Raw genomic sequence first — 16,117 nt, 5'->3', positions numbered from 1 at the left:
TCTATAATTTTAAGGAGTAATTTCGAAATAAGGGGTATTTTAATAACAAGATTTCGAATTCACCGCGTAGCTCGAATGCGTACATTGGATTGTTTTAAAATGACACAGCTGGTCGAAAGCCGTATTTTCATGTGTAGCATTCGGAAGGTATTTGTTTGTGGTATGCATATTCAGAGGAACAATGCCTGCTTTGAGTATGAGTAGTATAAATGTTTGGGAAAAATACCCTTAAATATGTTAAAACCAGTTAAAACCTACTGTTTCACATATTTTTATCGTCAGCTAAATAAAAAAATTACAGTAAAATACCATTCTGTTGTGTCAAGTCAATGTCAAATTACTTGTTACTTTACTTACTTTAATAAAATTGCATTGCACTACAGCAGTTAATCGATTTCTTTCAAATTCACGCTATTTGATTATAAAACAAAGTAAATACGATCAATTATCTATATACGCAATGAACAGCATCGGAGAAGAGTGCACTGAGCTTAAGAAGAAATATGACGATTGCTTTAATTCTTGGTTTTCGGACAGATTTCTGAAGGGCGACCACGATGATTCGATGTGCGCCGGAATATTCAAGATTTATCAAGAATGTGTTAAGGTATATTAGATTATACAGCTCGAGATCAATTTAGTTATTCGAGTTTGGAATATACTTATTCGAGTCTTAAGAGTTTTGAATGATTCACGGTTAATTTCACTAGACTTATATTGACCGGGATATAGACCGTGATTACAAAAGGTAATCACGGTCTATATCCCGGTCAGTATAAGTTTATTCGAGTCTTATTGTTTCAGAACGCTATGAAGGCGCACAACATCGATTTTAAAGAAATTGATAAAGATGTCCTAGGCACAGAGTTCGAGTTCAAAGCACCGCCACCGGGCAGCAGTTGACAGATGTATTGTTACATTTGTGGTTTGAGTTCCATGACATGTTGGAAACCACAAAAGCCACAACAACAAATGAAGTACAATGTGAATAAATACCTCACTAGTTTGAGAACAATGTTTGGTTGTTCCTGGTCGTAAAGTTTTAACTACACTAGTTACAGTAATATAAAAGAAATATGTATGTAAAATGAAAATCCATATTTACTTCTTATTTAAGTGCCACCAGTAGGTAGAAAAGTTATTGATGTACTTAGAGCATACACCATTTTTTAATACTGTTAAAAATGCTTATTAATTGCATTTTGTGGCATATCATGTTTAAGCACATAATCGTTAGAATGTATGTTTATGTAAATAGACAATAGATACTACAAATTTTATTTAATAAATTGATTTATTTTGAAAATGAGTTATTGACATAAGTAAATGATTGGTTGTTTTTATCGCTGGCTGGTATCTCTTGGTCGGTATACAATGCCACGGCTCTTCATTTCTCTGATGACTCCGGCTGGCAGTCGTCCTGATACTGAGATTGCATAGACTCCTTGACGAAACCGGCCTGTCAGAAAAAAATGAGTTGATTTAGACTCCATGTGGTGAAACCAGACTATGAGCCACAATCACTTTACAACCGAAGTCCACCATGGCCTATGAAAATGCTTATGGCATCAAAATTTCTAAATCCAGCAATGTCCAACTTATTATGGGCAAAGTGCAACAGAATATAGGAAAAAATGGACATCTTGTTTTCAAGATCAGGATACTTTTTGCACAAACTATGCAAAAGGGCACTAACTGGGCATGGACAGGGATAGCTTTCAGAGACTGTGTACTGTGTATACTAGCCACTGCAGTGTCTTTGTCCACATAGAATTGGTGAATCTAAACATGGACTTACTGATGCGCTGCCACTTGCACACCCAACTGTCCTCTGGGCTCATTACTGCTATCATTCTGAAAACAAATGTACTTCAAGTCAGATTTATCAACTTTTCTTAGGTTGTTGTGTAAGGAATTGAACTTTTTAAATTCCTTCTTTTAAGTTACTAATTACATAGAAAAGTCTCAGATACATGTAATATTTGAGAACTGTTGAGCAATTTAGAGGGGACCTGTCCTGTATAGAGAAAACAACCAAACCTCAAAAAAAATTGACAGATAATCAATCTTAATTCATACACAGAATGAAAGGGAATGGCCTCTCAAAAGCAGCTGCAAAGGCCTGCCTCATAAGATGCATTGTGGCTTTGCATGCATTTGCCAGAACCAACAATAATTCACACAGCAAGCTGCTTCACATCGCAATTTCCCTGCAAAGCAACTAGTTATGTGCAGCCACCCGCTTGAGTACAAACCCCTGTGGGTTGGTTCCTTTTCTCAAAACAATTTCATAACATTTTAATATTGAACCAAAAAGTTGACAAGTGATTTAGTAGACATTATATGTTGTTAAACTGTGGTTACAGAATAAATAGAGTATCCACAGGATGTTAAGAGAGAGTTATGAGTCTAGAACTTGTGAACTGTAGTAATTTACCCACCCATCGAAATTGTTACTGGTGCAATCATAAACGTTGTCTTTGTTTTGTTTCATTCGTAGAAACTCGTCGCAGTTGTCACATCCATCGTACTCAAATTGGTCGAATGTCTGGAATCAAATCACAGGTGCGAAAAGAGAATGCTTGGTAACAATCACATGAAGAAACTAAATTTGCGATGAGGTGCACATAAGGTGACGTACTTACCTTTATTAAGGAGCAAACTAAACAGGCCCGAAGGCCTCTTAAATCTTTTGGCACCACATCCAAATTCAAAGACATTTTGTCCTGTTAACTCTGTCCAATTGTGCGCTTGTATCGAATATTCTAGGGAGTAATTTGGGTACGAAATTTCTGTTTGGAAGATGCGATAAATGCAACAAACAACAGTGTGACACCAAATTGACACTTGATTTGACAGTAACGTCAGTAACGCAAAGCACAGATAACATAGGAAATGATTTTGGTGGTAAGTAGTCTGTGGTATTGATAGTCTGTTTCTATTAATTTTCGTTATCGTATTGGAAAAGACAGGTTAACCAACACTACAGTATAGTTGCTAACGAATTTAATTTATCGAAGATAGAAACTTGTCAGGTTTTGGAATCCGGCTTTTTCAGCTCTTGCCGTTTGCATTATTCGTATAAATTAAAAGAGCGCCTAACACGAAAATCTAAATTTCATTATCTGCCTCTGTATCGCTCAAATATACAAGAGCGAGAGGACTAAGGCCTCATACTCAATCTGCCCGCACGCTAAATTCGATTTAAAGTTAAGGCTTAAGTTGAAAATCCAACAACGCTTGATAAAAAGCGCTACCGCCATCGTGTGAATAAGGCCCCATACGCACGAGAGCTTAAAAAGCGTTGTGTGTCAGACGCACCCATAAATAAGAGCGAGAAAGAGATATGGGGCCTAAATACACATGTGTCCATTTATGTAATTCAAACGCTTATTTAACGCGCGTTGAAAAAGCGCTCGTGAGTATGAGGCCTAAATCCTTAACCCACTACCGCACCGCACCGCGACCTTGGTGCCGACGTTTAAAAACTGTGCAGGTGGTAGCATTGACACCGTTTTATTTATTTGTCTGTGGTTATTTTCGTGTCCAATCTCCACGTTAGATGGCGATGATGAGGCATTTTTACCTGATTTTAACCGACTTCAATTTCATAGTTTTACATGTGTGTACAAAAGTACCCTATAATCTATAATGCTCGTGCCTTTCATGTTATTTAACAAAAAAACAACAAAACAACGTAAGTTAGATTGTATTTTCTTTTCTTGTGTTTTTTGAAGAGCGTTTTCGAGAACTATGATTGTGCTCTGAGGAAAATATAGGATCACCCCCATTATCGCTAAGGGAGAAATATGGGCTTTAAAAAAATGTGGTACCTCTTATTTATTTCCAGTTAACTAGGACCCCTTTATAGGTAAGAAGTTTCGCCTATCCAGATATTTTTCAATTAGGTTCAATAGGTACAATGTGGGTACAATGCTTTAGAAACTAATCAAAAAGACGACCGGTGGTCACATATCGGTACAGCGTGCGACTTTTCACACCGGCGCGGCGATTGTGCGTTCTAAGACCCGTACCTACGTAATGGACTTCTTGGAGCTTAAGTACGAAATATCATGTGGAACCTAAATGGTCACGCACTGTGCGGTTTAAGAGGAATTTCCTCCTGTGTACGCTCCGGTTGTGGAATAAGCTGCCGAGGTTTACTCGAGGGACTAAAGTACATATTATTATGGGGTTCATCAAAAAAGGAGCTCACCCACATTGTTTTTAATGGGTCGGCAACCTATGACGCTTTTAGAAAATCCTTACGCAACCCTATACGAAATGCTTTAATATGTATTTATTTTTGCTTTTTTTATTCGCAGAAAATCTATTGCACGGTAACGTCATACCAAGTCATACATATGTAGGGGTTGTAATGTATTCATTCATGTTTTGTTCTATCAGATCTGTTGTCAACAAGAGCAACGATTACTCATTCGGCTCGATAACAGTCAACGGTTGAAAACAATCGCTAGGGTTATTACTCGATAGTAGCGTGAGGATCCGTGAATGAACGCTGGGCAGGGGTCAGCCCTCAGATAACTGACGTCACGTATATAGGCAGCTGCGAATGATAAAGCTAGAATAAAATGTGCACGGTAAAAATGCGGCAAGGAACTTCTGAGCACTCAGGGCACGGAAACCTAGTTATCTCCGTCTCTATAGCTCTTGCTTAGGGCTTGATTTTATAACTAAAAAACAATTTTATTATTTATTACTATAAAGCAACAAGTTACATTTTACGAGCCAACGCAGGTCAAAAGGCCGTTTCCGATTTACATCTGTACGTAACCTCGATACAACCTATGTAGTTACGGCAGATTATCACTGGCTTCTTCGTTCGGTTTCATTGAACAAGCTCTTGGGAAAAACCGAAAAACTTCAATTGTCGAAAGTGTTGAATTATCTTTTAAAATTACTTCATTAGTTACCAAAGATTTATCGCCGCTAGTGATCACTGATTAGTGCAAATGTCAATTGTTACATTTTGGAAAATGGTTAAAGGATTCTCGACGTAGCAGGTTTTCCCCTATCAGCTGCAGTGGACGGGACACATTGCTTCCAGAACGGGTAGGGTAGTAAGTACCTAAAGCTGTTGCAGCTGGGGCACAAATTCTGGATAAGTAATCACGAACTAGAAAAAGGGTTCCAACAAGATAAACTGTTAATCTGGTCGAGATCGCGAGAGAGCACGACCACTCACCCCTGTAGAGGCTCTAGTTCTTTGCTCGAAAGAGTAAAGCGTATAACTGAATCGGAATCCTTTTTGTTTTTGTGTAGGTATTTGTATATTGTGTGTGTTTGCAACAACCAAACAAACGTTTTAAGTATATTTATTTGAGTTAAGGCAAGCCTTGGTCCAATATGGATGGCTTCCAACTGATATGGATGACGGGATATTCCGCCTATAATTTTGACAACTTGGCCTGCGCACTATAGCGCACGAATCAACCAAACGACTATTCAACTGCGTAGTAAATTATCCACTATCTATTATAATTTCATCATAGAAATGAAAGCCTAATTGCCGTAGTGCGCAGTTCCATACAATCAATGGTATCGGGATGGAACTGGATTGAACTGGTTAAGCTGAGATCTCCAATCTCTCTAGCATAGGTACCTTATACCTGAAATACAGTACCCGCTTAATACGATTTTCCACGTAAACGCATTTTAAACGCAGTTTTCTCTAAGGTGGAGCTGGTACTTTACTTCTTTAGTAGGGAATTAGGCATGATCTAAATTAAGGCGGAATAATGACATACTTATATAAATTAAACTAGTGGCTCTGTGACTTCTGTGAGCTATAAACCTCACAACACCCCATGGCTTAAAAATATCCCAAAACAGATAAAGACGTTTCAAACAGCCGGACATAACGGAAACGTAAGACGGAAATGTTACGCTCGCACTTCGCACTCGCTCGGTCAAAAAATGTTAGAGATATAACTACCTACCTACTTGAAAAGTAATCTAGTAGAAACTATCGGGCGGTACTCTACGGTAGTAGGTAGGTAAGGTTTATATAGGTAAAATTATACTATATTTTAATTAGAACTGAATTTACCTACTTATTTAGTTTGATATAACATTTTAGAAGGTCGTGGTAACCCTGAAAAGTTTTGAGGAACACCTGTTGTTTCACAATATATTCTAATACATATAAATATTGCTAAATCGTCCAAACGGAACATTATACCAGGATTTGATATTATAATTAACCCACAATGAAAACGGTGAACTCACACATTTGAATTAACAATTATCCACGCGACATGGAAATTATACGACCTTTTATTATATATCAAGACCGATATTAAAGTTCTATAATATGTAAGTGAGTAAATAATTTAATTTTAAGACGAAAGTGGACGACTCGCGTGAAATCGCCTTTCCATACAAACTTTTTTTTTTTTTTTTTAATCTGGTTTTTATGGAGGCTTTGGACACTCTAGGTGAACATGTCAGCCCCATACAAACTTACAACGTAGTAATCATATTCCTCTCTGGGCCCTCTGGATATTGAAAATATTTTGACACGATTTGATGTATAGTATATGAATGAGCCACGGGTAAACCTACTGCCACTCTTGGTCTCATGAAATTTGAATTGAGAGAAAAAAAAGGTATTTGTACAGGGGGAAATGAAGGCCCGCCCCGGCGGGTTAGCTATACTTTCGCCGATCAAAAACTTAAGAAATGACTTAGCCTAAGGAGCTTATACTTGCTAACGTGTAACTATATACCTACTAGTAGTAGGTATATATGTCTTTCTTAAGCTCTATTTCTACGATTTTTAGGGTTCCGTACCTCAAAAGGAAATTACGGAACCCTTATATAATCACTCGTGCGTCTGTCTGTCTGTCTGTCTGTCTGTCTGTCTGTCTGTCCGTCTGTCAGAGCCTATTTTCTCCGAAACTACTAGACCAATTAAGTTAAAATTTGATATACATATGTAATTTTGTGACCCAAAGACGGACATGTAACGTAAACAAATGAATTTTAAACACGGGGGCCACTTTTGGGGGATAAATGAGAAAATTAAAAAATAAAGTTTGTCAAACTATATCGTGTGATATACCAAATGAAAGAGCTCATTTTGAGAATCTCAAATATATTTTTTTATAATTTTAAGATAAACAGTTTAGAAGTTATTCAAGAAATTAGGCAAAAAAAGACAATTCCCCCCCTTTATTTCCGAAACTACTGGGTCAAAAATTTCGAAAAAAGTACACAAAAAAACCTGTTAGAAATATGCAGTCAAGCGTGAGTCGGATTTAATTACTTAGTTTTTGATCCGACCCCTACGGGTTTTTTAAAGACATTTCACTCACGTTTCACATAAAAAATACATTGTTTAAATTGTGTAATGTACGGAACCCTTGGAACGCGAGTCCGACTCTCACTTGGCCGTTTTTTTTTTTCATATTTTTTTGGACCCATGGTTCAAAAGGGAGGGGGAGGACACAATTTTTTTTTCTTTGGGAGCGATTATTTCCGACAACATTCACTTTATTAAAAAATGTTCTATGAAGACCCGTATTTGTTTTGAAAGACCTATCCAACGATACCCCTCACTGTAGGGTTAAAGCGAAAAAAAATTACACCCGCACTTTACGTGCTCTAAAAAAAAATTAGGGTACTCTAAAAAAATTTTTTTTTAGATTTTATTGTACGAAGGATTTATTGATTTATACATCCATACGAAATTGCAGCTTTTTAGCACTAACAATCACGGAGCAAATCCTCGAACAGACTGACAAACAGACGGACGGACATGGCGAAACTATAAGGGTTCCTAGTTTACTACGGAACCCTAAAAATGTGTCGGGATGATAGATGCTACAAAAAGTCACATGACTATTTCCATACATTATAAATGTAAGTTTCAATTGGCGTTTTCTATCAACGATTGCGTTCTTGGCTTCTTGGCTAGGCCCCCAGGTCTTGGTCGGTCCATTCGAGGCAGAATCCGGGTCCGGGTCTGCTTCCGAATCTGCCAAAAGTCCTGCCCGCCCCTTAGCCCGCCCAAGTAGCACTCCAATACTACATTTAAGTTGTACCTACTCATTTCACCACTTTATAGGAAGATTCCCGAGATACAAGCATGCAATCAATAAATACTTACCCACGATTAGATTATGATTTATGAATCAAAATTGTACACCCACAATATGATATCATTGAGCACTTACTCATAATATTTACAGTTATTATCATATCGGGGCACAAGCCACGCAGGGTTACGCTACGAGTACGGGCGCCGATATCGGTCAATAAAGTTAATTTATGTCATTGGTTTGATAACCATGATGATGTATTTGTATGATTTTCTGGAAACTTCTTATGGCTGCGATACGAGCTGGCCATGCGATGGTTATGGCTCCTCTACACGATGGCCCAGCGCTGCACCAGCGAGATGGCCATGCGATGGTTATGGCTCCTCTACACGATGGCCCAGCGCTGCACCAGCGAGATGGCCATGCGATGGTTATGGCTCCTCTACACGATGGCCCAGCGCTGCACCAGCGAGATGGCCATGCGATGGTTATGGCTCCTCTACACGATGGCCCAGCGCTGCACCAGCGAGATGGCCATGCGATGGTTATGGCTCCTCTACACGATGGCCCAGCGCTGCACCAGCGAGATGGCCATGCGATGGTTATGGCTCCTCTACACGATGGCCCAGCGCTGCACCAGCGAGATGGCCATGCGATGGTTGAGAGCACGCACTATGGAATGGGACACGTGTGGATGCGTGCGCACCATTGCTGGCCCATGACCTTTGATGTGCGGACGAAAAACCGACACTGCGGCCATCCCATCCCGCCGCGCCATTAGGCATCCGACACCACTATCTTCTCTACACGCTGGCTCATCTTAGTGGGCTAGTATGATGGCCCATCATGTAGAATTGTAGAGGTAGAGAGATGTGCACCTACTAGATACGAGTACTACTCCTACTTCTAAGAGTAAATAGGTACCTACCTACTTACATTATTGTTGTAAGTGCCTATGGAAATTGAACGTAGGTAAAAGTTCGTTGAAATTAACCTATCGGCATCACATACTCGTATATCAGCCGGAATGTATGAAACAGCCAAAAACTTTTTCGCGATTTCGGCATTGGTCTCATAATGTTGTTTATGACCTATAAAGTCACTACGCAGAGTATGGCTGGTGATTAAAATGTCACCCTGTATATATAGGTACCTGTTTACGTGCCAATTAAACACAGATCCCTTAGAGCACTGTGACCTAACAAATTGCTTATCAACACAAACAAACACGTTTACTGCCGCTTAAACTAAAAGGGCACAACTCCCTATCCATTTCAATACTAAGTTGTCTCTTAATAATCTAGATAGTGTAGATCTAGTCCAATCAACTCAGGCACGTGTAACCTAGCCTCCCTAGCTCCCTAGCTATTTCGGGCCAGGTGAGTATTAGTCTATTTACTGGATAATGAAATGAAAAGCAATTACTCCAGTTAGTTTGGACGTAAAATGTTTTAGAGGTGAAAATGAAATCCGCTTACGAGCATTAGGGTGGGTCGAAAAATAAAAATATTTATTAACGATTTCTAATAGTGCGGGATTGGTGATCCTGACAAAAACAAACACCAGAATATTTTCTAATATTTTTTTTTGGCGATGTCTTCTACCCGCGCATTGCGTCTAATTTTTTTTGAAAATCGCCAAAAACGCAGTTTCGAAAATAGGTGTCATTATCAGTTTAAAAAAGTATTCTCTTTTAACATCTAAAATGATAACAATTTAAATAGCAATCTAAAATAGTAATACCATAGAATAACTTATACTAGAGCGGTACTGTCATAGTAAATCTTGTAACCCCAGTAAATTCACTGCCATCTGTCGACACACTTTAAAACTAAAAATAAATATTTATGAAGATACGATAAAATGTATTTAAATATGGATAAATGATTTTTTTATTTGCATTAATTATTTTTATATGATTTTGACCCATGTTGTTTCACTGGTATGCGTTAAAATTATAAATAACAAACGAAACAGTCAACGCCCTCTATACGAGTGTAGGCCAAAACTAGTGGCGCCATCTGATCGAGAATCAAATTTTCGTGATTTTCGAGGCACGTTTTTTCCTTAGACTGTATCCATCTATTACGGAGTTATATCTATCTTTGGTAATACTGTGAGCCCATAAGGATTTTAATTATTTTAACGCTTTTTGACCGTTTTGTATAGTAATTTGTAAAACACGTATCCTTTGTGTTTTTGAATAAATATACGTTTTATAACATGTACATTGCATTTTATAGAATAGTACACCTTTTTTGTTGAAGAATTCTTAAAAAAATGTTACCTCAGATATTATTTAAATTCTGAAATTTTCGTCAGTCGTTGCGCGGGTACACAAAAGATGTACAAAACTTTTTTTTCTGAACTTTGAACCTTAAAGTGTGGGAGCGACCCACAAGTAGGTACCTACTTACCATACGTTTAAGTCCCCGGCAAGCTCGGTTCTCCATACAAAAATTGATAGATCAGCTGGCAGTCGTTTTCGTAAAAACATGTGAATATGCCAATTTTTATGATTTGGTTTGAGGACCTTGGGCTCCTTTAGGGTGCAACCGGGAAAACGCTTAAACGAGGGCAAAATCTAACATCTGGGACCCCATCTACCGCGAAAATCGAAATTCGCAAATTGCGGGGATCTTTCTCTTTTACTCTCATTAAGACGTAATTAGAGTGACAGAGAAAAATGCCCGCAATTGACAAACTTCGATTTTCGCGGTGATTAAGCCCAATCAGTTGCGGAAACTAGCGCCCGTTGCGCCGCGCCGTCCACGTGAATATTCTTTCAAGTTGCAAGTATACATATCTGATGCGATTTCAGCGCTTTGTCCCTAATTAGTGGTATAGTCTTATGATAATTAGTGGTATCTGAGGGCCTACCGTCAACATAGAAAAATATAAAATCGTTATCTACCTCTCTGTCGCTCAAATATGCAAGAGCTGAGAGGCAGATAACGATTTTCAATTTCGATGTTGGCGGTAGGCCGACTGCTGAAACAGATATCCAACATGGTTTGCCGCTCTTATGTTGGGCGGAGAGTAAAACCCCTTCAAAACCTACAGAACCCGGCCATGAGCCCGGTTTCTTTTATCCTGTTTCCACGAGATAGGCCGATGAACTGCGCCGTCGGCACCTGCCAAACGTTTCTGGGTCGGCAGCTGAGCCAGACTCAGTTGGACAGACACCGGTTAGACGTGTAATCAACGAAAGATCATGCTAAATTGATTGCTTCTATCTACTCGGCCCTTTTGCTTGTCTTAGTGCATTGAACTGAATGTACCTATTGCCTAACAGATCTGCATTTAGATCGGCTTTGATTGTGTTGCGCTTTGGCACAGAAAAAATAGAATTAACAACAGTGTCTCTTGTTCAGGGTTTTATGTAATCCCGTCTCCAATTCATTACGAATATGAAGATACCTATTTAATGTTTTACACTAAATAAGTACTGATACGGAATCTGGTTCGAACTGAGGTTTGAACACACGAGTTTTGATCATGACGTACCTACATATGAAAGGATAATAGGCGTTTTCGGGAATCGTTGTTGGTTCACGTGTTCTTTAAATTCCGAGAAATGTTTGATGAATAATCTACCCAGAATCATGACTAACTAATCTATTGGGAGCTACTAAACTGAAATTTCCCGAAATCCGAAGTACTCTTGAATCTACGACTTCTGAAAACGCCCGATTACGATAAAATTGCCTTTTCCCCTCACTAGCTCGGAAAGTTGTCGTTTATCCTTCAATACAAGCGGGGAAAAACGCGTTTTATCCACTAGTGGGGAAAGTAATTTGACCTTGGATGGAGCGTGTTTAAGTAGCTTGACAGATAACAAAACGTAAAACGCTCATGATAATGGTTCGTTCGATATTAATTATCATTAAATACATGGTTTGAGAATCTAATAAAAAATACCAAATTTAGCTTTATTTAATGATTTTAAGTCATAAACCTTAAAATTCCATAAGAAACGTTTGTTTTTTTATAATGATGTTAAATATAATTCTGAACGCACAAGTTGAGTCGATGCAATTTCAAAACGCATCGTTGACATTTCGTACATCAGAAATGTCAACATTGTCAACAAAATTTTTACTTAAAAACTTCTCACGTAAAAATACAGAATTTCCAGAGTTTTTTGTTATAATATCGTAAAAAAATGAGTGATTTCAGTGATGAAGATGATCTAACGCCTGTGGATGTTGCACTTTCCTCGCTATAGTGATGTGAAAAGTTATGTTACACACGGGTGCAAATGTATTTTACTTCTCGTGTGTTGAAACACTTGCTACGCTCAGGATTCTATTTTAAAACCACTCGCTTCGCTCGTGGTTCACCTATAGAATCCTTTCGCTTACTCGTGTTTCAATTCTACACTCGCGGGTAAAATACAACTTTACACCCTTGTATAACAAATAACTATTATCTTATCGGCATTAGCAAAGATAGGTATGTAGGTACCTAATAGTTGAGTGCATGTGCTCAGACCAAAAGGTCGAATACGGCGTTCTCTGAAAAGATTTCCTTTGGCAGAATTAATCTGTGTTCCTAAGATGTATTTAAGAAGTGAAACCACCCAGATTTTTGATGTAGGTGGAGGGCGGGAGGTGGGGGGCGGGGGGTTTAAGCGTAGGCGACGTTTAAGAGGTTCTAAGTCAAGTTTAGTATCATTTATCAAAGATGTAGACGCAGATTTCATCTAAATTGGTTCAGCGGTTATTGATTCCTTATACAATTCTACACCATTTTTTTGGGATAAAAACTATCCTATGTTCTTCCCCGGGACTCAAACTATCTCTATAGCCACTCTATAGCAAATTTTATCTAAATCGGTCCAGCGGTTATGGAACCCCCATACAAATTTCCACCTCCCTTTTTGCACCCTTAAGGGATGATTTTTGGGATAAAAACTATCATATGTTCTTCCAGAGAAGCCAAGTTCAAAAGACATGAATCTAGTATAACTGGATCGGTCGTGAGGGGTGGGAGGAAATGACCGAACGGGAGAGTCTTATGTATCTTTCAGTAGGAGTAGCAGAGAAAGCGCTGTTATTGTTTGTCCTTGTCAGAGTCTCACATTTTTTTTAATTCCCTACCGTAAATTTAGTATATATGGTTTATGATGGGCTACAAATCTACTCCACCAATCATATTGTCGCATTACGTATCTTCTGTGAGTTCTGAGGGGCTACCGCGAAAACCGAAATTCGCAAATTGCGGGGATTTTTCTCTTTTACTCCAATGAAGGCGCAATTAGGAAGACAGAGACAGATGCCCGCAATTTGCGAACTTCGTTTTTCTCGGTTATAGCCCTGTCCCTAACGGGCGCACGCGTATAGCTGATCTATGTAATGCTAGTCTATGCCAAAAGAAGAGAACTGCATGGCGACGTCGCAGCGGCCGTGTGTAATATTACAATTACACGAACCATTTGGAGTCACTTTTAACCCCTGTGTAACTCAATAGTACATTCTGCAACATGGGGCGTAAGTTAAATATTGCAAACGGAAGTATAGTTAAATCGCGACGGCTTGCCGGAGCGATTTATAGACTCGAGTTTGCAATATTATTACGCCCCGAGTTTCACACAATGTTTTCATCACACTTGCGATACAAAAATGAAGTATAAAGACAAAAAACTGTTAATTAAAATACTAGAAACTTCATAACTCCCTAGGGAAAACGCTTTTTCTACATAGTTCCCGCTAAGCCTGCGTGCAATTCCACATTTACTGAGCGAGTGTGAAGAAATAGTACATTACAATACAAGTGCGAAAAGTAGAGGATATCAATTCTTTTGCCGGCGAAGTCAACAACGACGCATTATATTCTTAATAATGTTGAACTTGGCTCTCATTTCACATTTATGTATTTGATGGGATCTATAATGAGATAATTACACGATTTGGAATGCTTGGACTGGCCGCGGGCTTCCGCCGCTTTGGCCTACGTAGCTAATAATGTTTAGTTTATACCCCGTCGGTGACCAAGTGGCAAATAAGCGTAGGTATAGTTCGCTTATTATACTCTGCAGCTCTAGTTTGCAATTCAAGTTGTGTTGTGCCCCATTCGCCTTCGTAGATACCTAAATACCTATACAAGGATTCTCTGTGTCTACATTTTTATCACACAAGTTAATAGAAAAGTTGTACCGTAAAGCCACCCAACTATAGTCCATCGGTTTCGTCAGAGTTTTTCCGTCCATATTTAAAAATATTGTGCCTTAGTAATATACAATTCAAATAACCTAACGAAGATATTACAGTTAATTTTGGAACTTGGCAGTTTTTGAACTGTAGTTGCGTGGTTTTACGGTACTTCTTAGCTTTTCGTACCTATGTAAATATTGGGGGTCAAAAATCGTGATTTCAAACCTCGGTCGCGCCAAATACAGCAGAATCAATCGTTCTCGACAAATATGAAAAAAGATGACTAAAATTGCGTTCAGGAACTCAGGACCCTTGACATACACAGACGAGAGGTATTGACTTTTAGGTATACATAATTATATTACTTCGTAAAGACGGGCCTTACGGCCACTACGAAGTGGGGCCAGAAATTTGGTGCGCAAATGGCGTTTGTGCACATTTCGTTGGTGCGCATTTTCTCTCGGCGTTATATGAACAGGCCACGGGTAACGTGATCTTTATTTTTGAAATATTTGACGAGAGGTTAATGAGGATAAGGCTTCAACCAACAAATGAGGTTTTAATAGCCCTTTATTTGGAGAACTTAGTTATGTCCTCAGAAGAGACTTGACCGCATATAATTCAACAGTACTATATAGAGTAAGTAGGAGTGTCATTATGTGTAATTATGTTTCAGACGAGGCGTCTTTTCGAGTCCACTGCGGTTGCGGTCGCTGCCGCCCAGCAGTCTGCGATCGTCTTACACCCACACGTGGCCAGTTTGACCGCTGGCCAACTGGGCTATTGTATCAATCGCTTACCGACACTTAGGACTCAATTAGACGGCGCGCGATTTAAGCATGCGCATGCGAGTTTGTGGCTATGCGACGATATCCATACTGAAATAGATGAGTATATACTTTAGTACATACATAGATACATAGAAAACATCCATAACTCGGGAACATTCGTGATAAGCACACAAATAAAGGCGAATTTGTATAAATGACTTATAACCTACCTTTAACCCAATTCAGATACAACAACTTGTTACGGTTTTGAACTGGTTTTGATGCGACCTTGACGATCGTCTTAGAGATTGGCGTGCATCTTACGCACGACTTTAACTTCATTTTGCATGCACACATCAGAGTAAGATCTTCAAGGTCGTAATAAAATAAGATCAAAACCGTAACATTGTTATTCTGAATCGCTCGGTCTCGCATCAAAATCACTTTACACTGGTTTACTTGAGTTGCTCGGTCACGTAGGAACAAATTTGAATTTGGAATATTTTATGTTATTTTGATTCAGAATCACGAGTTTCCGACTAGGAGAAATGAAGGTCTCCAAAATGTCATAATATATTATTAACATATTAAGGGTCCCCGGCAGGCTCGGTTCTTTATACAAACGTAGTTACGCTCTCATTTTTACGATTAGCTAGTTTGCTCTGAAAATTTGTACTTACAATAGGATAAGGTATATCTATGTCTGTATTTAGTTTATGTAGTTTCAGATACCATAGTAAAAAAATACAGCGAATTTAAGTTTTTCATAGAAAACTTGTTTTTGCTCTATTTCGTTTGGTTTATAAACGGGAGATATATAAACTAATTACAGACCTATGTCATTGTATGTACAAAGTTTCATTACAATCCAACACGTAGTTTTGAAATGAGAACGAAACTCCGTTTGTATAGGAAGGTGAAATTCGGCCGAGCTTGCCGGGGACTCTTAAAAGCAAAGCTCAATCCTCCAAAGACAAGTTTGCAAATGTTACAATCACAATCGAGTTTTTTTTTCCTCTAGATATATTATGCAAGTTATTGTCATCATCATCATATATCAGCAGAGGCCGGAATTATTGTGGCATTTTTGAACTGCCATAATATCATTCATGTCATTCTCATTTATCGA

At 38.6% G+C, this 16,117-nt stretch overlaps 2 protein-coding genes across 2 annotated transcripts; one reads left to right on the top strand and one right to left on the bottom strand.

Annotated features, from left to right (window-relative positions):
- Positions 1 to 370: 370 nt before the first annotated feature.
- On the top strand, positions 371 to 1,306 carry LOC134746002 (TP53-regulated inhibitor of apoptosis 1-like). The gene is made up of 2 exons (XM_063680166.1): positions 371 to 607; positions 805 to 1,306. The coding sequence occupies exons 1-2, from the start codon at positions 461 to 463 to the stop codon at positions 901 to 903; spliced, it is 246 nt and encodes an 81-aa protein (XP_063536236.1). The 5' UTR covers positions 371 to 460; the 3' UTR covers positions 904 to 1,306.
- On the bottom strand, positions 1,263 to 2,841 carry LOC134746001 (transcription elongation factor SPT4). Its single transcript, XM_063680165.1, has 4 exons — positions 2,646 to 2,841; positions 2,442 to 2,548; positions 1,799 to 1,854; positions 1,263 to 1,459 (listed from the first exon to the last, which is right to left on the bottom strand). Exons 1-4 carry the CDS (start codon positions 2,718 to 2,720, stop codon positions 1,341 to 1,343), a joined length of 357 nt encoding a protein of 118 aa, XP_063536235.1. The 5' UTR covers positions 2,721 to 2,841; the 3' UTR covers positions 1,263 to 1,340.
- Positions 2,842 to 16,117: the final 13,276 nt, after the last annotated feature.

The sequence above is a fragment of the Cydia strobilella genome, chromosome 12, assembly GCF_947568885.1.
Source record: "Cydia strobilella chromosome 12, ilCydStro3.1, whole genome shotgun sequence".
Classification (NCBI taxonomy): domain Eukaryota; kingdom Metazoa; phylum Arthropoda; class Insecta; order Lepidoptera; family Tortricidae; genus Cydia; species Cydia strobilella.
The sequence above is the reverse complement of the archived record's forward strand: the minus strand, read 5'-3'. Positions and strand labels throughout refer to the sequence as shown.

Excerpts from the sequence above, each read along its gene's own strand:
- LOC134746002 (XM_063680166.1), top strand. The coding sequence starts at position 461 with ATGAACAGCATCGGAGAAGAGTGCACTGAGCTTAAGAAGAAATATGAC. Across the intron at positions 608-804 it reads TTTATCAAGAATGTGTTAAG|AACGCTATGAAGGCGCACAA; the intron begins GTATATTAGATT and ends TTATTGTTTCAG.
- LOC134746001 (XM_063680165.1), bottom strand. The coding sequence starts at position 2,720 with ATGTCTTTGAATTTGGATGTGGTGCCAAAAGATTTAAGAGGCCTTCGG. Across the intron at positions 2,549-2,645 it reads TAGTTTGCTCCTTAATAAAG|ACATTCGACCAATTTGAGTA; the intron begins GTAAGTACGTCA and ends ATTTGATTCCAG. Across the intron at positions 1,460-1,798 it reads GTGCAAGTGGCAGCGCATCA|GCCGGTTTCGTCAAGGAGTC; the intron begins GTAAGTCCATGT and ends TTTTTCTGACAG.